Source organism: Epinephelus moara, chromosome 19 (genome assembly GCF_006386435.1).
Source record: "Epinephelus moara isolate mb chromosome 19, YSFRI_EMoa_1.0, whole genome shotgun sequence".
NCBI classification, from domain to species: Eukaryota; Metazoa; Chordata; class Actinopteri; order Perciformes; family Serranidae; genus Epinephelus; species Epinephelus moara.
In genome coordinates, this window is record NC_065524.1 from 17,010,361 (window position 1) to 17,033,539 (window position 23,179).

General features: G+C 40.7%; 1 protein-coding gene across 1 annotated transcript in view; it reads left to right on the top strand.

Moving 5' to 3' along the window:
- Positions 1 to 8,478, top strand: part of kcnk12 (potassium channel, subfamily K, member 12) — a 29,263-nt gene extending 20,785 nt beyond the window's left edge. Inside the window, exon 2 of the mRNA XM_050072065.1 lies at positions 1,805 to 8,478. Coding sequence (XP_049928022.1) covers positions 1,805 to 2,697 — 893 coding nt within the window. The 3' untranslated portion in view covers positions 2,698 to 8,478. The remainder of the gene's footprint in view (positions 1 to 1,804) is intronic.
- Positions 8,479 to 23,179: the final 14,701 nt, after the last annotated feature.

A 23,179-nucleotide genomic window follows, 5' to 3' on the forward strand; every position in this document is an offset into this window, starting at 1 on the left:
AATGGGACCATAATTTACAATTTCATGCTGTATTGAAGAAGACTTGAAATGAACAATTGAGACCATGAACTCATCAGCAGGGTCATTTGCTCATAGACTTTTAAACAGTCAGACTTGTTTTTGCAACCAGTGGAGTCGCCCCCTTCTGGCAATGAGAAAGAATGCAGGTTTAAGCACCTCCACAATGGCTTCACTTTTCAGACCTGGAGATAACAATAAATCTGAATGGTCACAAGATTATGAAAGGGACTTGACTGTACTTTGTTCCTTTTAGCAAGGCTCTAGGGATGGATTTATCAGTCTGTCAGCCAGTCCGCCCCTCTCGTCCAAACAGAGATATCTCAACAATGGTTTGTACAGACGTTCATGCTCTCCAGAGGGATATCCTTCTGACTTTTTCTCCAGTGCCACCATCAGGTTTACATTGGTGGTTCAAAAAGGAGAAGTCAGTCTTTGGTTGGACTGCTCGCAGCAAATGCCCTCACTATGGCCATGACCTGTCATGAGGGCTTGAAAGCAGACAGCCTATTTGAAGGCGTCACAAGCAATGAAGGTTGGAAACTACTGCAATAAACCAGAGGGAATGTTTTTCTGTCAATATATGATCCTCTCTTAAATATTTTTACACCTCCTCTTAAATTAAAGTGTCAGCCTTCTTGCAGTTATGGTGCTTCAAGAGTTTAAAACATGATTTGATCTTATGAAGAAAAACAATATTGTGCTCAAATACTCAGGCACTCATCAACCAATGTTAATATCAGAGCCGCGCTGCAGCTACCAAATCAGAGGTGCACCTGTGATGCTCGATGAGAGTGAGAAGTGCTCCTCGAACATGCAGCAGAATTCATAAACATCCTCTCCTCTCCCCTCATAACCCCTCTCCCAGCTTGAACACTCAGTCTAATTGACTAAGAAATCAGAAGATAGCAGGAAGCCGAACCACACAGCCGAGAGAGAGAAAATATTCAGAAGGCTTACCTAAGCTTGTTCCTGGCATCCTCCTCCCCTCAGTATAACCCCGGTGTCCTTGTTTTTACAGTCCCAACAAAAGCAATACACGGTAAAGCAAATACTGACATTTATGTAAACACACCCTGTACATACACATGGCTTTACACAATGCAAATAAAAATATACTTTAATATTACCTTATGCCAGTGTGCTATTTAATTTCCTGAATCAATGGTAATAAAATTGAACACATAAAAATCCATGCATTTAGTGAAAGATGGTGCGTTCAATTGTCCTTGGACATTGTTCTTGTTTTTAGCCATAAAAGGTTTACATTGAGGTCTGTCCTGATGCCAAACATTTGTTTTGCTTTTGGTTTACTGCTATAAAATATAATGCTGGTTTCACTAGAGGTGCCCAGTTTGGTTATTTTCCTTCATTCTCTCTGACTTCACAACTTGCAACTTCATTTGCAATGCAAAACACTGTCTTGTTAATTATCCCATAGTCACTTTTGTGTTGGCCTCTTCGAGCATTATGACTTAACAAACACTCATCTTCCATAGACAGTCTTGTATCAGCTTCAACATAAATTATTATCCAGTATTTTTTTGCATATTACTTGTGTGCACTCCACTCAATCCCCTCTTTTACATAGATTTTATGGCACACAATATGATTTAAGCGTCATTTAAAAAAACATTTAGATTGGGGGTTGTTACGCTTTCACGCACCGCTTCCCTTGTCTCGGAGACATCATTTTTTGTGGGGAAACTGAAGTCATCTTGTTGGAGAAAATGTGTTTTTGGCCTCAGTGAGGGAACTGCCTGATATATTTCTTCTCTCTCCGCAGGTTTTGGGATGACAACGCCCGTGACAGTTGCAGGCAAGGTGTTCCTGATTTTTTATGGGCTTCTGGGCTGTGCTGCCACCATCCTTTTCTTTAACCTCTTCCTGGAGCGCATCATCACTCTGCTGGCCGTGGTGATGAAGGCCGTGAGAGAGCGACGAATCAGGAACAGTGGTCTACTCCCTCCAGGCATCCGCCATGACTTCTCAGCATACTCCCTCCCCGGCTGGAAGCCCTCGGTGTACCATGTGATGCTGATTCTTGGCCTGTCAGCCATCACTATCTCCTGCTGCGCGTCAGCCATGTACACCCCCGTGGAGGGCTGGGCGTACTTAGACTCCCTCTACTTCTGCTTTGTCACCTTCAGCACCATCGGCTTTGGGGATTATGTCAGCAGCCAGAGCGCGGCTTACGAATACCAAAGCCTCTACAGGGTGGCCAACTTCCTCTTCATGCTAATGGGAGTGTGCTGCATCTACTCGCTCTTCAATGTCATCTCGATTGTCATCAAGCAGGTGCTCAACTGGATTCTGGAGAAAATGAGCTGCTTGTTTTGCCAGCGCTGCAATAAGGCAAGCGCCCTCCTGGGCAGACGCAATGCCATCCGCCCGGGCTTTAAAGGTCGCCAGGGTCGGCCTGGCCAGCCGCCAGACTCAGATGGACCATGTGATAGTGATACCGAGGGGCGCAGACTATCAGGGGAAATGATCTCTATGAAAGACTTGGCAGCCTCTAACAAGGTGTCGCTGGCCATCATGCAGAAGCAGCTGTCTGAGTCGGCCAATGGATACCCCAGGACAGTCTGTGGCAGCTCACGCCATAATGGTTTCTCTGGGGGGGTTGGCGCCCTCGGTATCATGAACAACAGGCTGGCAGAGACGAGTAACTCCAGGTAGAGGACAGAGTGAGACATGAAATATGGGAGCTCTTGATTGTCATACTGTGTTACAAACCCTGAGGTGGATCGCCATAGAAAAAATGTCAAGGCTTTTGAGATGGATTGCCGGTGTAACTTTGTATGCATGACACATATGATTTTTTGGATACTTTTGGTTGGAATTACAAGCCTGTGGTGACAATACAGGTAATGACAGTGATGGTTTTGGTGATGATTTGATATTGATGGCATGAAGAGAGAACCACAGTGTCCAAAAAAACAAACAAAACACAAGTTGATCTGGAAGCATGGGGATCACCCATCACCCATTACATTAACCTCAAACCCAACCCAGAACAAATCACTGAAACGACAGTGTTAGTCTGCAGAGGTCTGCTATATATGCTCAATATATCAGCCTTATACAGCTGTAATGTTGTGCTGTAAAGAAGCCAAGGGAAGCATACAGTGCAGTCTTTCGCCAGTTTAGTTGAATGTACATATTGAATGCTGATATACAAAAGACAAGTGTAATCACTGAATGACATAGCACATACTGATCTATGCATTATACTTCTCATGCATTTTTTGCACCATTACTAGACCTTCCATTGATTGTGCGAACCCCATTTCTTTCTTGGCACACGTCAAGTTTTACCCTCAGGTGATTGATGTAATGTCTGGGGGCGAGTGTGTGGGTTTAGCTAAGCATGGCTGTGATGTAGCTGATTTCGACGGGGCTGTAGCGAGGGGCGGTTTTTACAGCGTGCCACACTAACGGGCTGTAAAGAGTAATTTCCCATTGCTCGAGATGGAGAAAAGAGCAGAGTTGAAGAATGAAAATCCATTTCTCGTGAGAGAGGGACTGGCCTCCTTATCAGCTCAGAAAATGCTTCAGCGGCCAAAGACTTTGACTTGAAGGGTAAAAGAAGGCACCACCCAACTCTTTCTCTCCCCTCTTTTTCAAGCGCACAGCTGTCTGCGAGGAAAACAAATGATAAAGGCTTGCAATGTATTAATTACTCTTTGAATGCAGAATGTAGACTTGTGTATTTATAAAAACAGAATAAATAAGAGGTAAGTTTATGTTTGTTTGAAGTGAAATATAAGGGAGAGGAGGGAGGTGGAGAAGGAGAGTGAAATAAGGATGGTTTCATCCTGTAGGCACATTACATTAAATGATGCAGATTGAAAGTAGCCGGGCCAATCTCAGATGCTGGAGTGGATAACAAAACCCTGAAGGATTCTCTCGCTTACATTGACTTATTTTTTGTGGGAATTTTCTGTTGTTGTCGAGAGAGATGTCTTGCTAGATACATGGCTTTCTCTCTTTGAGAAACAAAGCATGATCCAAAAGCCCGCAGAGGCTGATTTCCCTCGATTTCAATGTAAATGTGTAGCCGAGGTTTAATGGATGGAGGGTGTTTGCGGAAGTACGGTGCTACCCTGTCAGGCTGCGCGATCAATGTCCTAGTTGCCGGCAACTATCTCTTCCAGGGCATCTGTGATTTAAAGCCGTGTGATGTGTGTTTGATGTTCGTAAACAGCGAGACAGAGGAGGAGACGTTGACAGTTAAACTGTCCGGGAGACCGTGATAAAGGAAGAGAACTGGAGAGAAGGGCTGGTGACAGCAGAGGAGGTAAAGGAGGTGGTGTCAAATTCATGCCCAAACCAAATCAATGGTCTCTTGCAGCCAAGGGCTCAACTTCTCCTGGCGTCCATCTTCAAGATCTAATATCCTCCCAGGCCGCTCACCTCTTTTTCTCTGTCATCTCTGCATTCACTTCACACACACTGCACCAAAACACTCCTGCCTCCTGTTTCCACAGATCTCGGCTCTCTCCTCACGCTCATCACCCTTACACTGTGAATACGATGAGACATGCCATAAATGTATATATATAGTATATAGTGTTGGAATGTCTTAAAAAGCGCTTTCCCAGTAAGGCGTGAATTGGATCTGGATCTATCCTTCGTTGATTTTCATCCTGTCCGTGCATAGATCTGAATAATTTCCTTTACTCCCCAGTCTCACCGAGAGGAATAGAGAAAATGACTCAGGTAGTTAAATCTTCAGGCTTGTCTTAGTTTTTCCTGCATGCCATTATGGTAAAGCCATACGAGATAGCTGTATATAAAACAGAGGACTATTTAAAGTCTATTTTTCTACATATAGCTTTCAAATATCTACATGTGGATGAGTGAAGAAGTCACTGTCACATGTCTCTTAGAGTCAGTCAGCAGATTGATAAGATGCACCATACAGAACTTAACTACCCTCTAAAAACATGGACACATGGGTTTCAGAGTGAACACAAGCTTTCCAGATGTTAAGGATCAGTTTGATATTTTGGGAAGTGCACATATCTGTATTCACTTTCTTGCTGAAAGTTAGATGAAAAGATCTCACATCTGCAAGGTAAATATGTAGCTGGAGCCAGTTGTAAAATGTACATGATAAATTGAACATGATAGATAATGCATTAATTAGTAAGCTAATTCGTTGTTAACTGCAGAGCCAGGCTAGCTGTTTCCAGTCTTCACCAAGCTTTTTTCACCAGCACCAGTAACCTCCTGGGGTCTCTGCTGGTTACCTTGCAACTGGCAAGAAATAGCCTTGGCCCCCATAACACAGTGAACATGTTAATTATGCCTCATTTCCACTGCATGGTACTAAAATTGGGAAATGCAATCATCCATTGTTGATGGCTGTTAGTCATCGACCACTGAGCCCAACATAGTAATTTAAAAGCTCAGTCCCAAGTGTCCAGTCCTCAGTCCTGACAAATGTGCTACTATAATGCATAAAGTTGGCAGTTTGCACATCAGGTCCGGTTCAGCTGGTTGATTTAACATATTTTTGCAAACAATAATGTCATCGTGCCATCAGAATGTTTCACTGTGGACATCACATGCCAGTTCAGTTCACACCGCCCAGCCCTACATGTTAAGGCTTGACTCAACTCAATCTGACTCGACTCACTTTTTGTTTTCTACTTCCCCCTCGGTATAGGCCAGATTTTCAGGTGATCACCGTGTGAAACAGCCCGTGACATAATCTTCAATGGGACACTTACTGAATTATTTCATTGGCAAACAAATGTACGAACATCTGCACTTCGTCAATTGCACGGCGTAGTGTACAGTATAGTTTTGCGCACTGCCATTTTTGGGCCACTATTGACCATAGCTTGGCAGTGTCAAAATGGCGGGTTTGTGCAGGCTGTCCTGTGTCCAAGTTCTGTGTCCCCTAACTAACTAAACTCACTCCTCTTACCTAAACCTCACCAATCCAACAAACAAAGGCAACTACTGCTAGCCAATCAAAGGGAGAGTAAGGAGTGTCATCCCACCATCCTAGGGACAAAAAAGGCATCCTATGTTGTGCAAGTGACGATAGACTAATCAAAGTATCTGGTACCAGGTATTATACGCAACCTTTCCTAATGGAAACCATAGAAGAGTGACTCGAGTTGAATAGAGCTGTGTCGTACCATGCAGTGGAAATTCGGCATAATTAACATGTTACATCTTAATTCACTGTGTGATGGGTGCTAGGCCAATGAAAGAATGAAAGACAGCTTTAAATTCAGGCTAGCTGTTTCCCTAATAGTCCAGTCTTTATTTCATGCTAAGCTAACCTGCTGTCGACTCAAGTGTCTTGGCTCTGGCCCAAGGTAATAAAATCTACCTACCAGCACCTCTAAAGCTCACCAATTAACACATTATACCTTGTTTGTTAGATTTGTATGGAAACCAGAGAGACAATAACTAGGTTGCCGTTCCCTCCCTTTTCCCCCCAGTCTTTCCACGAAGCTAAGATAACCAGCTGCTGCCTAATTTACCCTACAAACATTAGAGAAGTAGCTCTCAGCAAGAAAGCGAATGTGAACTTTCCAAAGTGTAAATTTATTCCTGTAACGGCTCCCACCATAGTGGCTCATGAGCAGCAGAGTGAGCTTACTGTATCTTGGTGATGTGATGTGAAGCTTGCATATGTTGCCACACTGTTAGCAGTGACACTGTAGACATAGAAAAGTGTCAGACCTCCGGGACATCTGAGCAGGAGTATGGGCATGCTGTAGCAAATGACATATGAATTCAGTGGTGTTCCACTGCTGTGATATGTCAGGGGGAGATTTTCCTGGCACTTCTCTGGAATAATGATTTCTGAATGATATTGTATGTGAACCTTCATTTTCCCTCTGAGGCCTGGGGTTACAATAGAAGAGGTTTCTTAGGTTTTTTAAAAGCCCCTGCAGCTGTTGAGGGGCTAGTCAGCTGAATTGTATCCTTAACCTTACACCCTTGACAAGGAGCATGAGTGTATGTATGCATTTGAATGTCCAAACCAGTGTGTAAAGGACCGAGAATAAGAATTAAAGGACTGTGATATGTTATCTTAAATGCTTCCCTACACGTAAGTCCCCCCAGAAGGTATTCGATTTAATATAATATCCATTAAAATGTATTTTCCTTAAGCCTGAAACACATCAAGCTTTTAAGACATTGAATATAGTATTTAGAGTAATGTTTGCTCACCTAAAATGCATGCGTGGCTTGAAATCAATTGCCTTACTTTTAGTCCTTGCATATTACAAAAAGGTTCCTTATTGAAAAGATTATAGTGTGTAGAGCTTGTGTGTTGTACTATACAATCCTTTTGCATTTTGCAAAATTGATCTCCATTGATTGCAATGGTTTTAACTGCCCCGTTGTCCTCTGTGTCTTCTGTAAGAGGAGACAGGTGGTATTGGGATTTACTGTATGTTTGTATTTGTTATCAGCAGAAATGCTTCTTAAATGTGACATCACTGACTTTTCTTTCTGGTGTAATTAATTCCTCTCATGTTCCCGTCAAACATGAAATTAGACCGAAATGATGCAAAATCAAGCCCACACTTAAGTACATAATATGGGTGAACATAGCAGACTTGGATCACAGCGCTGCATGATTAATCTTAAATTTGTTAAAATCAACACTGCCAGTGTTTACACATCTTGTGCAACCATTGTACTGTAGTCACACTGGAAAATCTGCCCTGTAGTCAACAGCACTTTGACTGTAAAATAACCCCATTAAAATGTTATGCTCCGCAGCCATTTCAAGGCCCATAATAAAATAATTTGTTGCTAAATAAGCAGAGACTGGAGATGCTGTTAGTGTTAATGTTGAGGGCTGTCGATGGTGCTAATGGCATTATCATTTATTAGGCAAAGCGTCTATTTCTTTGTGATCACAGTGTGATACATAACACTGTGTTTGCTCCACTTTTCCCTGAAGAAGAATGCATGAATGTCTTTGTACTTCAAGACTGTTAAAGCCGCCTGTTTCAGGAACAAAATGTATTTACATTCATTTGGCTGGAGCGCAAGCGGTAAACAGCCGAGTGGTTCGGTAACAGAATGATGTATCACTGCTCTGCTTGGCTGCTACTGATCTTTAACAAGAGTCACATTGTTGGCTTTGATCGGGAGCTTGATTTCCAAATCCGCAGCATGTGAGCCTGATGGTTTTTTAAAATGAAGACTGATGGTTTGGAGCCGCAAACTACATTGAGATCTCAATTTTAAAATCTATTTCAGGTGCCTGTGATCCACAGTTATGTTGACCTTTGGCTCTGTCATCATAAGTATACACCTTGGCGTGTGTCTCATGTTGCTTGCATCGTGGTGTAACATCCAGTTAATGTATGCAAATTCATTCTGTTTGCAAGTTGCACATTTATACCAATGATTGTACTTTTATATTTATGTAATTAAAAGTAAAATCTATATGAAACAAGAAGGGGTTCCATTAAACACTGATATTTACTGATATTTCTTTGATCTTCTTAATTCTCTTTGAAAGACTTACAGATAATATAAATTCCAAGAAAAATCCTGGTACATAACCTCTATAAACATTTCATTATTACATTTTGCTTTTGATGAATATTAACAAAGAAGATACAGGCCTATGGTGTTAGTTAGTGAGCGTTAGAGATGCCAATAGGTGAATTTTATGACCTTCAGACGGGGCCAGGCCAGCTGTTACCCTGTTTCCAGTCTTTAAGCTAAGCTGAGCTAAGCTAATTGGTTGCTGGCTGTAGCTTCACATTTGGCATACAGACCTGAGAGCAATGTCAATCTTATCTAACTCTTGGCAAAAAGAAAATAATGGCATTACCCAAAATGTTGAGCGATTTTTTAAAGGAGCAGTGTGTAGTATTCATAGGATGTAGTGGCAACCAGCTGAAACTTCTCCTATGTGCCGAGCATGAAATCCCACTTAGGATTCCTTCATTGTTCATTGTTCAGGAGGGTTTTACCGTGAGCTGAATTATCCGCAGAGGTCTCTTCCTCTCCACACAAACAGACCAGTGATTTAAACTGCTAACAACACTAAATAAAGCAGTTTAATGTTAAAAAAGTCTGTGTTTTTGCAATACTGCTCGTTGTGGGGGGCTTGCTAACTATGGTGGCTGATGAAAAAACGCAAATGGCCCTATCTAAAGCCAGTGTTTGGTTTGTCTGCTCTGGGCTACTGTAGAAACATGGTGATGCAACATGACAGACTCTGCACATGAGAGCCTGCACCCTATGTGTTCATATACTACTCATTCTAAGGCAACGAAAACGCAGCAATTCTTATTTTCATGTGATGATACACAAAAGAAAACATGCTCGATCCATTTTATTTCATTTCTGCCAGTGTATTCCCCTAAATCCTACACAAAGGACCTTTAATGACTCACCAGTCAGAGATTTTCTTCACAACTTGGCAACCCAAAATTTGTTCTAACTTGTGAAAATTCACAATTTACACATTCTAGCAGTGCTGCAAAACTGCAAAAAGGCTGTTGAGCTGCAAAACCGTCACCAACAGAAAAGCTCAGTGTGACACTCACTTTTGTCTCCACAGCAAATGTCATCTTTGATTTCTTACGGACCTGCTATGTCTCACCATCACATGTCTGAGCGAAGAAGGACAAAAGATTCGTTTTTTTTACTTTCATTAAAAGCTCTTTATGTAATTGTGTTCATAAATGCTCAATTAACAGCTGGTTGATAGTGGTCCCTCAGTATGTATGATGAATTCGATGGCCTTTACTGATGCATGCGTTTATTTGGGATATTATTCCACCACAACGCACACAGCTTTCTGAAAAGACCTTGAAACAGCGTGGCTCTTCAGTAATGGGTCGATCAGGATGTTAGTCATAAAGGGGGACCTGTAATTGCATTCATTATTGAAATGAGTCTGATCCCGGCAAATTGTGCTGGAAAAACAACATACATTATCTCACTGCACAGGGGTTAAGAGGAGTCTGTGCAGAAGAAATGTGCCACAAAGTCTCTGCTCATCAGTAATTTTCTGTTTAGCGAGAAGCCGGGTTTCATTAGTAGGGACATTAAACAGTCCAATATTGTTGTTGGAGGAATTAACACCCACCTAGAATGTCTGCCCTCTCTGTATGCTGGACCACATTTGATCACCAGCTGAGCTTTTGTTTTGCTGGAGTTATCTGCATGTGGCCAGACTTGTGCAAAATAACTGGAGCTGCCTCTGTTTCCCACAGGTCAATTCAGCTTTGACACAAAAAAGAGTTCCCTGATTTAGTCAGTTATTGAGTGCAGAAATCTTTGCATCTTTTCTTTGTTGTCCCCTGCCAGACATACCAACAAGCCTCTCCGTCACACCGGCACAGTGTGAACGGTGCGGTTATCCCACAGGGAGACAGGACTGCAGTTAAAGGCTGAAATGTTTCCTCTGGGTCGGAGACATGTGCCTCGATTCCTTCACTGCGGCAGAAACTTCTGATTTCCTGCCATTTGTCAAGGGCTGTTCTCACTGTTTCTCTGCACCTCCTCCCTGTTTCCTCACACTCTCCTTTTTCAGTTAGTTTTCACTTAACATAATACGAACACTTCTGTTGCAACTGCAATCGGATAAATTTATCTCTGGAAACTGAGGAAGATAGATATAGGAAAAAATGGACTCCACTACTTCCCTACACACACTAAGTAAAAACTCATTTATCTTCATTTTAAGATTGTCACAAGTGATTTGGTTGGCGAGCTTCTGAGAATATACTCTTCTTGAAACCTTGTCAAATTAAATACAATGTTCACTCAGTCTTGAGGGAGAGGAACAGTGACAAGCATTAATGTAATAAAAGTTGAAGTAAGGTCTGGGGAAAAGCACCGTTTAAGATGATAAAGTCTTCATCATTAAATTATGTAATTTGGAGCCACTTTATTTTCTGATATCACTCCTTTAACTTTTACAAATGAACAAGAAATGGTCATTAGAGGACTTTTATTGACTTTTTAGAATAGAAAAAAGGAATTTTGACAGCTCAAATAAAGAGAAAGCTGACACTGTAATGATGTAAAAACCTGTAATTTAGTGTGTTGCACTTTGTAATACACCCAAATTTCACTTTAGAGGATAAGTCTGGTGACATTCAATATTTTTCTTGACATAGCTTATTCCTCTGTGTCACAGAGCTCCATTTTTGTCCAAATACTGGCCTACTAAAACACATCAATGAGCAGACACTTCTCATGCACTGTTCGTACGCATATTTATGAAGAGTAATGCACCACAATTTGCATGTAACCCCTGATTACGAGCCTGTAATTTGCATTTAACCCACATAATTCAGAAGACTGCCATTATGTGAATGATGTGCTGACGGGAGTAAAAAAGGAAGTAGTATAAAGTCTGTGTGAGGTAGCAGTTCAGGGTGGTGGATGGGTCAAACACAGGACTTTCCCCAGGAGTCTTAGAAATCATGCGAAACCAAGCAAACTTTATTTTAAGGTACGTCATCACCATGTGTCATTTCCTAAACTTAACCTATGTTACTTTATGTTAAATATCTAACATAATTTATTCATTAAATAATGGAAATGAGCCACACAAGGTGTGTTTCCGTCCACTATTTTTAATTTGCACTGAAAAAACCTGAGTAGAAAAATTATCTTAAATCTCAATTTATTGCAAAAATAAGTGTTTATGCTCAGGGGAGTTGGAAAAGTTTTTGTTTCGATAAAGGGTAAATGTGACTAAGTGCAATGGAAACAGAGCGAGCGGACAAATTTTGACATACCATCACTGTATAGACCACTGCAAGCTCTCTTCCTTATCTCTGGATGACTTTTAACATGTTTATCTATGCACACAGGACTATGAACTCAGAGCTCCTCCAAGAGCACAGAGCTGTAATATTTATTGTTAAAAACTCTCAATTTCCATTGTGCAGCATGGTCTCTATTATTATACATCCACTGTTTTCTTTTGATTGAGGCTTGACTGGGGCTCTTCTAATCTCATCTACTGTAAAGGTATGATAGCACCTGACAGGAGAATTGGCACCATATACTGCATATCTTGAAGAACCAATTATGTAATATTCATACAATATAGAAGCGGATGGAAATGCACATAAATTCACATTTCTTTTGCTAATTTTTGGAAAAATCAGCTTTAATTTGAGCCTTAGTTGGATGGAAACTCAACTACTGTTACACTGGCTGACGGGTTCCTTCATTACGATGAGCTTGGGCATTGTGGTCAATCATCCGCAGCTTAAAATAGTCCCTAACAAAAACACAATTTCTTCTTGTTTGAGTAAATTCTACTGAAACCTAAAGTGCCCAGCTCTTTTAGGAACGTATTTAGCCTATTCTCAAATATATTATATCAGTGGTTCCCAACTGGTCGAGCCACGGGCTCTAGATTTCTCCTTAATCATTAATTTAAGGTCCGCACAGTTTAATATACTCAGCGTCATACTTGCAGTTAGCCATGCTGTTAAGCTAGTTTGCTGTCTCGTCAAGTAGCTGTCTATTAGTCACTCACTCAACAGCAGGAAATGGCAAAGTGAAAGCTCTGTACTGGACATTTACTGCACTTCAAAATAAAGTGTTTGTTTCCAAAATTCACACACTTGCAAGTCACTTTTGGTCCATTCAGAATGGACCTGCGACCCACTTTTGGACCACAACCCACCACTTGGGAACCACTGTATTATATAACTATGTCAAATAACTTTTTTCCCCATCTTTCAGAGATCTTCATCATCAGTAGGAATAAATGGGCTTGGACAGACAGCTGCAGAGGGGGTAGGAAAGGCAGAAGACAAATGGCATGGGATTTGCTGAGGATAGATTATCACCAGCCTTCTACTTTAATCAGAAATAAGGCAGCAAATACATTTGGGCTTGAACTTTTAAAGTTTTTTTTTTTTTTTCATTTTGGTTGGTGCCTAACTTTAGTCATTAAAATGTTTTTGCAGAATTTACATCTAGATTCAGATCTTAGGAGATAAAAAGAAATATCAAGCTGTGGCTGCATTAGATGTTCTCTGAATTAATTTACAAACCCCATGTTTAAGAAATTAGAGCTGAGCCGAGGGTTATTGACGTCCAGAATATATAATGTGTTCTAAAATGACTCTTTATATTGACTGGTTGTTAATAAACAAAGGATGAATGAAGGACTCTTGAAACATTTATAGACAGAAAACTGACCTATGGCTCTCAAGTATAAAACCGTCATCTTTACAACTTTAGACATTTAAATAACCACTATACTAACAGAGTTAATTGCTTTAGTTGCCTTTAATATCCTCAGGCTCTTTGCTCTTTATATTGATGTATTAATGTGGAGCAGTAATACATTTAGACACATTAAGGATCACTTGCAAGCCAGAAACCTCTTCTCACACATGCCTTTCATGTTCAAGTGGCTGCCGTTTCATCAATCTATTCAGAATGCACATGGGGAAGTCTGTTGAAATAGCCTGCAGCGCTCAAATAGTATCTGAAGAGACCATGAGCGTATCTGAATTAAAGGCAAGAGTGTGAGAATCAAAAGTCATTGTGAAAATGCGACATTTACATGTAGAGGGGCTGAGCTGCCTGAGTGATGAGGCAATTACCTTATAACATCTGCTCTTTCAATTACCATGGGAAGAGAGATAGCGGGAGAGAGGGGTTAATAGATAAGGGAAACTCACCAATTCAGCTAATGAAGTTTAATACGATCTCTTCCACAGATTAGAATACAGCGGTGTTTACTATTGCATAAATTCCTCAGTGTCAGCTTGCTTAAATGCAATAAACCACGGCGTTCACAGCAGATAAAGTTAGGCGAATACTAATCAAGCTGGAGGTGAGAAGAAAACCTTTCAGCTCTGAACACCTCGGTGACTCAGATGGAGAGGAGATATAAAGCAAAAGTTAAATGGGTTTCCATTATCATTAGTGGGAGAAAAATTGGGCCAGATTCTACAGCAAATCCACCTCCTTCTGTGCACCAAGAGAGATTTTAGTGCCATTATCTATTCACCAAATGCCATCTAGGTTTAGTACTCTAACATATAAATAAAAGAAGAGCTTGGGATATGTAGGTCTGTTTTAACATTGTAGGGGACACACAGGGGGTTGGGGTCCTAAACACTTAATGTCCTGCATTCTGGTGAATGTTTATGCATCAATTTGTGTCTTTTCTGTGTCAATTTATGGTGTTAAGTCCTGTGTTTTCATTTTTTTATTGTGACAGATGCACATAAAATATTGAGGAGCATGCCCCTTGTGTGCCCCCCAAAATCTGCACCTATGCAAATAATTATTAGACTAGCCCCGTAAACCCTTGTGAAATATTTGCAGTTCCTTGGGAAAACACTAATTACACTAAATGGTCAAATCAGACCAAGAGAGAACAGTCAGATAATGATTAAAATAATGAGAACGTTGGAAAAAAGAACTTTTAAAGCTTGAACTTTATATGGTTCACTATATCACATTAAAAACCCTAAAAAAATAAAAGACAGAACTGACTTTTGAGCTGCCAGTAAAACCAACATCTCATCTCTGAGCGTCTGTGTTCAAAAGTCCTGACAGCGTAATAATACATTTATGCAAATTCCCACAGTCACAGAGATTTTTTTTTCCTTATTTCATATCACTGTTTTGGCAGACTGCCTTCAATATGTCAACGCACCGCACAGCAGGTGCAGTTCATTTAAGAAATGCAGGAGAAATAAACTTTAGTTCGCTCTGGTTTCCACTTGCTTTGAGGAAAAGATCCTGCTGGTGTATCCGAGAGCCAGCTGAAGGCACTCAGAAGCTTTAAAGCAGCTACAATTGATATTTTTATGATGGATCAAATGCGTAATGTGAAAGCGGCCGCTCATAGGATCAAAACCCAGAATGATCAGATCGCTCACATTTTAGCTTCTTTCAGCTCAATGTCTGGGTTTTTCAGAGCAATCTAGTGTTCTGCTTCAGTCTCACTTCTCTAGTCACTGTCGATATCTGCTATAGCATGAAGCTGTGTTTCATGGAAAAGCTAAAAACTGACTATACACTTCCTGAACCAAACAGCAGACAGACACAGTTAGGGATGTGTTTGTGAACATAGTAAAGGATTCCTCAACTAAAGAGCCAGATGGTTTCCTCAGGAGTTAACAGAGACCAAGAGGCAACCTCTGAAGCTGAAAAATGAAGCAAATGCGAAAGTGCCAAAAACTGCAGTTCATTGAATGACCACTTGAGGCTGGCTCCAAAAGTGAGTCAAATCCCACAGACCTCCACCACCTCATGTTGAAATGCTCAAATGTACAGCAGAAATAAACATGCTTGAAGCCTTGATACAAAAAAACCTGTTTTTGATCTGTATAGCTTATTTCTCTGTCATCATGACAACTGTACAGGGGGTACATTTTTATATAACTCACCCATATACATTTTATTAAGGCTTGAAGTTCCGCATATTTAAGGGCAGGGAAGCTTGAGGGACGGGTTTCTGCGAGATGTCACCACAGTCTATGAGTCAGACCCCTGCCTCGCTCCTCCACAGCTCCATCTATTTATCTAAATATGGTCACTTCTGGCTCCAAAAAAACAAGATGACATCAGCCAGAATGCCAATTTGTGCTTCAAAACGGGAGTCCACAATCCACTGGGTGACATCCTGATAGTCATGTCCATTATTTTACACAGTTCATGGTGGAGAGCTAAAAAAGGGTCAGTATTGAACTTACATCCATCAAGTGGCCAGAGACACAACTCCAAATGAATGATAATGTTGTTCCATATCTGATTGATGCGTAAATAAGCAACTGGTTGCTAACATTTTCACCATATTGACTAAACTAAAGGGGATCATATGTTAGTGTTGTGTTCACAACTTGTTTCTACCGCTCCAAATGGCACAAAATAACTCTGTTATGCCAGCGCGGTCTCACTCCGTAGTCATCAAAATCTGGCGCTTGGGCATTGTCTTGCGGTGTCGGAAACCAATGAAAAAGGTATCCTCTAACATCGGCATGATAGGCGGAGGGAGAAGGACGAAAATTAAGGCGGCAAAGTCCAGCTGTGACGGGCAGGAGAGGTGGTGGATGAGTCTAACAAACACTGACTTAAACCCGAAAGAGCAGTGCTCACGTCCCACAGGATTATAAAGCCAAACCCTGTTCCTTTTTCCTAAATGTGCTTTTGTTGCCTAAACTCAACCATGTTTGTTTGTTGTTGAAGAAAAAAAATCGTCAATTCGCAGTGTTGTACCAATGTAGTGCGTATATTTTGAAAGAGAGCGTCTGCAAACGTTAAATTTACTGTGAAAACGGAAGTGCATTTTAAAAGAAGACAATGCATGTAACAGGCTGACCTTGACACTGCGTCCCAAAACGTCAACAACCAACGCACCCAGGGTACCTTGCACACCATATGTGGACGTGGAAAGTCCATGAGCAAACATCAACATGTGACGAGGTCAGAGTGAGAATGTGTCGGTTATGCAGGTTGGAGTAAAATGTGACAGTCAGCCCTGAAATTCTTTATCAAAAAAAAGCCCAGGATTCTAGACACGTCCTTTTAGCAGTTCCCAAATGTATGACTTCAGTGTTGTAATTAGAACACCAATAATCAATAAAAATTAAGCTGAAGAGTTTAGTTGGAATTTGTGTCTTAAACGAATGTGGAATTGACTGATAGTGATCATTTATTTGCACTACACAACTATTCCAACAAAAGATATAAGGAGCTATAAAATGCCATGTTTATATTATTGAAACACAGTGTAGTTTAAGACTGGGAGGAATAACACCTGTGATCCTCTTTGTGTACTCATTTGAGAGGCAAAGATCTCCACCGTGTTGATGGTTAGTAAACTATTCTAAATATTCAGTGAAAAAAAAATGGATTCTAAAAATGGGGTTGGTTAAATTGCTTTTGAATTGCAAATCAGTGTGCGCAACATTGGTGCATCCCAAGGAGAGCAGAAATTACAGAGAGGATGGGAAACTAGATAACACCAGGTATTTTCTCCTTGATCTTTTATGGTCACATTTTGCATGTTTTATTTGTGTGGGTGCTCCAGATAACCTTGTTTGCAAAGACTCAGCGACTAAATGCATCTAAATATAGACAGAATTGTTCATCGTGCACCATTGGGAGGACAATATACCGCACGCTCCAATGTCTTCCTCAATCTCTCATCGCTCCCGTTTTCCTATTCTCATCTACACAAATACTCTCTTTTCCCTTCCATCTAAAGAAACAGATACCGCAGCTCTGCAGAGTTAAATCTGCTGACTGCACTATCACTCCACTATCAGTGACTGCCCCCACTTCAGCTCCCCCAGAGGCAGCTGAATTAATGTGACTGAACTATACACATTTATGGTATTTCAATAAGGCTCAGTGGCAGAATAGAGCAGTGCGGGGACGGTGAAATCACTGAACAGATAGCTGCGAACTGGCGAGAGGCATTAGTCATTTGCATGAAGGCTTTTAATTGGTCTCGGTGTTTTACTATGAAAGGAAAAAAATTTTAAAAAAAAAATGAAACCCTGTGATCATAAAGTCTGTTTTATGATGGTGTAAAGTAAGAGCAACAACAAAGGGGGAACTGGTCACCCTATTAAGCACGAGAGCAGAGGAAGAGAAGATGAGAGGAAAGGAGGAAGGAAGAGAAGAAGGGCTGAGCTGTTATTTCATGTTGTCTCCCTCTATACAGTCCCAGCAGTGCTTAGGGAATCACTCTGTACAGCAGCCCGATGTGCAGTCCTCATTATGCTTAAAACAGTCCCATAGTGCTGGCTTTGGAATAGTATCGCTTCAGGAGTGGTTGCAGAGGAGGAAAGAGACCCAAGAGACACAAAAAAGGTAAAGAAAAAAATGACAGGTGAGGTGATGGGAGAGCAGCCCATCAAAGGAAGATGGGAATAAGAGCAAAAGAGATGCTAAAATAGTCTCTGTTCTCTCATCAGCTCTGCTCCCTACAGAGATGACCATAGAGATCATTAAGTTTAATATTAACATTACTGTCTCAGATCCATTACTGCAAACCTTTCCTGCACTGATATTTGATTAATATAATTCAGCGGCTCCTAGGATCCGACTCTGTCAGCTGCTGTATCCCTCTGACAGATATCCTCATCCTTACTTATACCTGTAAACTGGTGCCTGCTGAGCTCTGCCACTCACACCCTGGCAGTGTGTTAAATAAAGATATGTATCATAGCCTACATCCCCAGTGGGAGTACTGAGAATAACAGGTTGTCATAATAGTAAATGCTTTATTAAAGGAATAGTTCAACATCTTGGGACAGGGCCGGCCCTAGATTTTTGGGGGCCCTGGTTTGTAACATGTTGCCACGTTACATGATATTGAACCGATGTCTATTGTGTATTGTAATATAAGTAGCACACATTAGGAATGAATAAGCCAAGTCAGTCTCTTTCTGAAGTTGGCAAATACTTCGACACTGACAAAAAAAGCTGTCCTCTCATGTCAGCATGATACCATTATTGTTTTTGGGCTCTTTGACTTTATTAGATAGGACGGATTAAGTGTGAAAGAGGGAGGGAAGGGGCGGATGACATGCAGCAGGCTGGAATTGAACCCACGGCCACTGCAGCAGGGACATTGCTTACGTTTATGGTATGCTTGCTTTACCCACTAACCTCCTGGGTGCCCTGACACTGTTGTTGGTTAATGGCACCCAGGGGCATCAGGGGGGAAATGTAGCCAGATAACAACATAAGTTAAGGGAGCAAAAAGCCCAAGTAGTAGTGGGAGTGGGAATGGGAGTGGTGGTGGATAGGTCCAACAACCACCAACCTTCATCGGGAGGCCAGTGTTTGCTTCTGTTTGAATGTAAAGCCAAACCCTGTTGGTGGTTTTGTTTTGTTGCCTAAACCAAAACTATATGCTAGTGTTGGCTAAACATAACCACGTGTCTTTGTCGTTGAAGGAAAAAGATGTCAATTCAAGGTGTTGACGTAGTATGTTTATTTTGAAAGAGACTGTATGCAACCTGTACATTTCCTGTGAAAACGGAAGTGTATTTTGAAAAGACACAACGCGTGTAACAGGCTGGAGTTGACATGGTGCCCCAGAATGTCAACAACCAACGCACTCAGGGTACCTCGCATGTCATATGCTGACGTGGAAAGTCCATGACCAAACTTTGATATGTGACGAGGTCGGAGTGAGTATGTGTTGAATATGCATGTAAAGACTTAAGTAGGACCTGTTAGCAGCAACAACTATCTTTAAACAGATTACAATTAACACATTATTTGTGAATGGTCCTCTTAAACCGATCTCCATATGTAATTTATTTAATTGTCCATTTTACCTGTCTCTGTTGTGTCGCCAATTTTAGGGGGTCAAAGTTGGCACAAAATATTGTCAGTTTGTGTTTAGGAAGTTCTTTCTTTCATCATTATTGTCTCCTGTTCATTTTCTAGGGGGTCCCCCACAGACCAGGGGGGCCCTAAGCAACTGCCCATATCACTTCATGGTTAGTGCCGCCTCTGTCTTGGAAAATACACCTATTTGCTTTTTTTGCACCGAGCTAAAGGAGAAGATTGATATCAAGAGCGTGTTATCATTCTTCTCATCTAACTCTCTGCACAAACGCTGATAAGCTCATTTCTCTCACTTTGAAAATAGCCACGGACTGATGGAGGAAATCTGCTGTAAATAAATAAATAAATAAAACATTTTATCTTTCAAAGCTCAACTACCTAACTTTGCAGTTTGCTGGCTCGTATAGACAGCAGCAGATAATAGTTTTGAGGGACAGTGAAAAGTTGATATATTTCAACATCCAGACATCGTTCCACATGACTTAAACATCCTCTCCTTGTTAAACGGTCGCCATGGAAATCATGGAAATTAATTCCTTCAGGAGCAGGTTTATCTACTGTTGCACAGTCCAGCTTGCTTGCTGCTGTTTGAGAGAAAATGTTTCGCTGCTCACAAGGTTCAATTCGTCACTTTCTGTGTAAAAATCTTTCTGCAAGTGACCACTCCTGGCACTTGACTTTAATCTCGAGCTTCTCAATGATATGGGATGGAAGGATCCTTTCGCAGCCCCATTTCATGATCTAGGTACGAAGTGGGTGTATTTTTACACATTAATCTTGCCTGGGGCAGCATTAAAATCAGATGATGACCACATCAATGAAGTCAGAGCAAGCTGTAACAGTTTATGATATTATCCAAGGCTACACCTCAGACTGCTCGCCCAATTTAATTCATAAAACACTTGACACAGCTCAAACAAGCCTGTGTTTGTGAAAATGTCTGTCCTTCAAAAAGAGTGTTTCTGTGCTTGGAATACACTTTATGGATCTTATACTCTGGAGTATATTGCTCTCTGGCTTGACATCATTTTAAACACAGTTAAACATTGACTATGGAAACTCACTGGGTTAACCCTGCCTGCTCCACACTGTTGCATCAGCCTGACTGCTGCACCTGCTGGGCAAACCACCACTGTGGACTGTGGACACTGCCACAGGAAAGAAGATTCACATGCAAGGCAAGAAAAGGCAAATACATTATGCAAAGACAAGGAGACAGGAGGATGAAGATGATTGCTTGAAGAAAGAATTTAATTAGTCAGAGAACTGCCTTTGGCTTGGCTCCTTTTTTTGACATTTGTAAATGAATTCATGCAGCGATAATGTAAAAGAGAGGTGTAAATAATAAAATGAATGATGACTGAATGGTGAGTGCATGCTGGCTTACTATCACACGAGCATGGCTTACTAAGAGACTTGATAAGAACAGAGTCATTAATTTTTATTAATGCTGTCCCCATTATGACAAAATGTCCGCTGTGAAAAAGGCCTGTTTACACATGTCTTCTGCATGAGCTAACCTCACCTGCTCATTGCTATTCACTTAAGAGGTGGCTGCACATTTCCAGTTCTAACTAAGGTGTTCCTATGTGATTATTAAGGCATTAGGTGTTTGCTAAGTTGTCACAAAGAAGGTGCTAGGTTGTTGCAAATAGGTTGCTAAGGTGTTTCTGGTGCTTTTTGCTAGGTAGTTAATACAGGATTTGTTGCTATGGTGTTCTCAATCAGCTGCTTGAGCTGCTTCAGCTGCAGACTTCAGAGCTGATGGGAGTTACTAAGAAAAGAGATCCTGAATTTCCATGTTTTCTCCAGGGTAAAAGATGTTTATTTATATTTACTTCAGACATAACTAACTGCACTGATTCTGCTAAAAGATACCCAATTTTAAGGTAAACATTTCTGCATATATGCACATGATACATAGACCTTGACACTGTCCATATTTACGGCATGATAACTTTGTTCATGTTTACTTATTGATTAGTAATAGCAAATCTCACAGAATTAAAACAGCTCCTCATAACAACTGCTGTGTAAGGTTTCACAATGCTGTCTTAATTAGATGCTTTCTATCACCCACACACCATATGCCAAAAAGTCATATGTGGGCGGATGTTTGGTTGTTTTGAATATGTAAGGCAACCCTTTTCCGGTGTTTATATCAGTATTTATTTACTCCATGCTTTGAAAGTAAGATAAATATATGCAGTTGGGCATTTTAAGTTTGTGTGAATCACAGCTGGCGAGAACATTACTACTGTAGGTAGGATAGACTGTAATATTTCAGCCACAGACTTTATAAGATTTCAGCAGAAACAAGGTCACTGTACTGTACGCAATGCTGACTCATTGCATACTGCTCCTTTTGTTCCCACTGATCAAATTGTGTAACAGTGGGACGTGTTTAACAAAATCTCCAAATCAACATTTATTTGCTATTTTCATTTCAAATTGTTAAGATATTAAGAAAGCATGCGGCTCAGATGTGTGTCAAATATAAGACTGAGTAATGCTGCAAAGGAACTGGAATATTTGTACTGTCATCTCACAATTTGAATGGTAAGAAATGTATATTATGTTACAGGCTATTGCTTGTGAAGCCTCCAGTATTCTGCTGCCCCCTGCTGGTGGTAAATGACTAGTGCAGATTATAGAGCCAGTGTCCAGTGCTCTGAACAGCAACAGCATTTTGCAATTATATTAACCTGCACACACACATAACACACTTGTCTGCATCATCAGTTTGCTTCTATCCCTATTATTTATAATCACCAGTATAGCAATGATGTCATATTGTGTCCTGTTTTACTTTTCTTTGATGGACTCATTCTCAGTGAGCTCTCTACTGTATATGGAAGTGTAAATTGCATTTTTTATTTATTTATCTTCTTTTTTATTTTATCTTATTTTATTTTATTTCTTTCTTTCTTTTTTTTTTTATTTAACCTTTATTTAACCAGGAATTCCCAATGAGACTGAAAATCTCTTACAAGAGAGACCCGGCCAAGGTAGCAGGAAAAAAAATATTCAAGAAACCCTGTCACCTCTGGATGTAATGTACTACCAATGCACCATTTATTCTCTTGTACACAACTCTTTATCCTCCTGTGACAGTGTCCCAGTGGTCTTCCAGGCCCTTATCAAAGTCTTTTAACAGGCAGGCTGGCCTTTCCATGTTCAGCAAGTCCAGATATCTCTTCAGCTATGAGTCCCTAAAGAAGCAGGCTGTTTTATGGTCCTTCCAGTTTAAAAGAATCAGTCTTTAAGCTGATAAGCAACCCAAAGTCCATCGGCAGTTGACGGTGACTCCAACATTATTATCCAATTTTAGGCCCAGCAAGTGTGCTTTGGGACACACTGGGAAATTAACGAAAAAAACTTGGACATAGGAGATATCACCTCTAACCAGAGTGTTTGAACAGCTGACAGTCCCAGAGCCAGTGGAATAATGAACCTCAGCTGCCACAATTGTGCCAGCATAAATCTGGATTTTCAATAAACCTGAGGCCGGTTGCACAAAACACCTTGAGGTAAGATTTTCCTTAAAGTCCTAGTTAAGGTTTCCTCAATATAAAATTTGTAGCAGGAAACACCCTTAAGCCTTGTCCTTAAGGTTTCCGTAAAATGTTTTTATTCCTTGTCTTGGTCTTATACTTAAGGAATCCCTTGACTGTTGCACAAAAAGGCCTTAGCAACCAAAGCAAGGTAAAAAAAAAAAAAGAAAAATAAGAAGTGTGTTCTGCAACCAGGAGAACCCACTGAATACGCTTTTGGTTTTTGGTTTTATTATTTTTTTGTTGCTTCTTCCTACTATCGTTTTCTGTTTTCTAGTATTTGGGGATCAAAT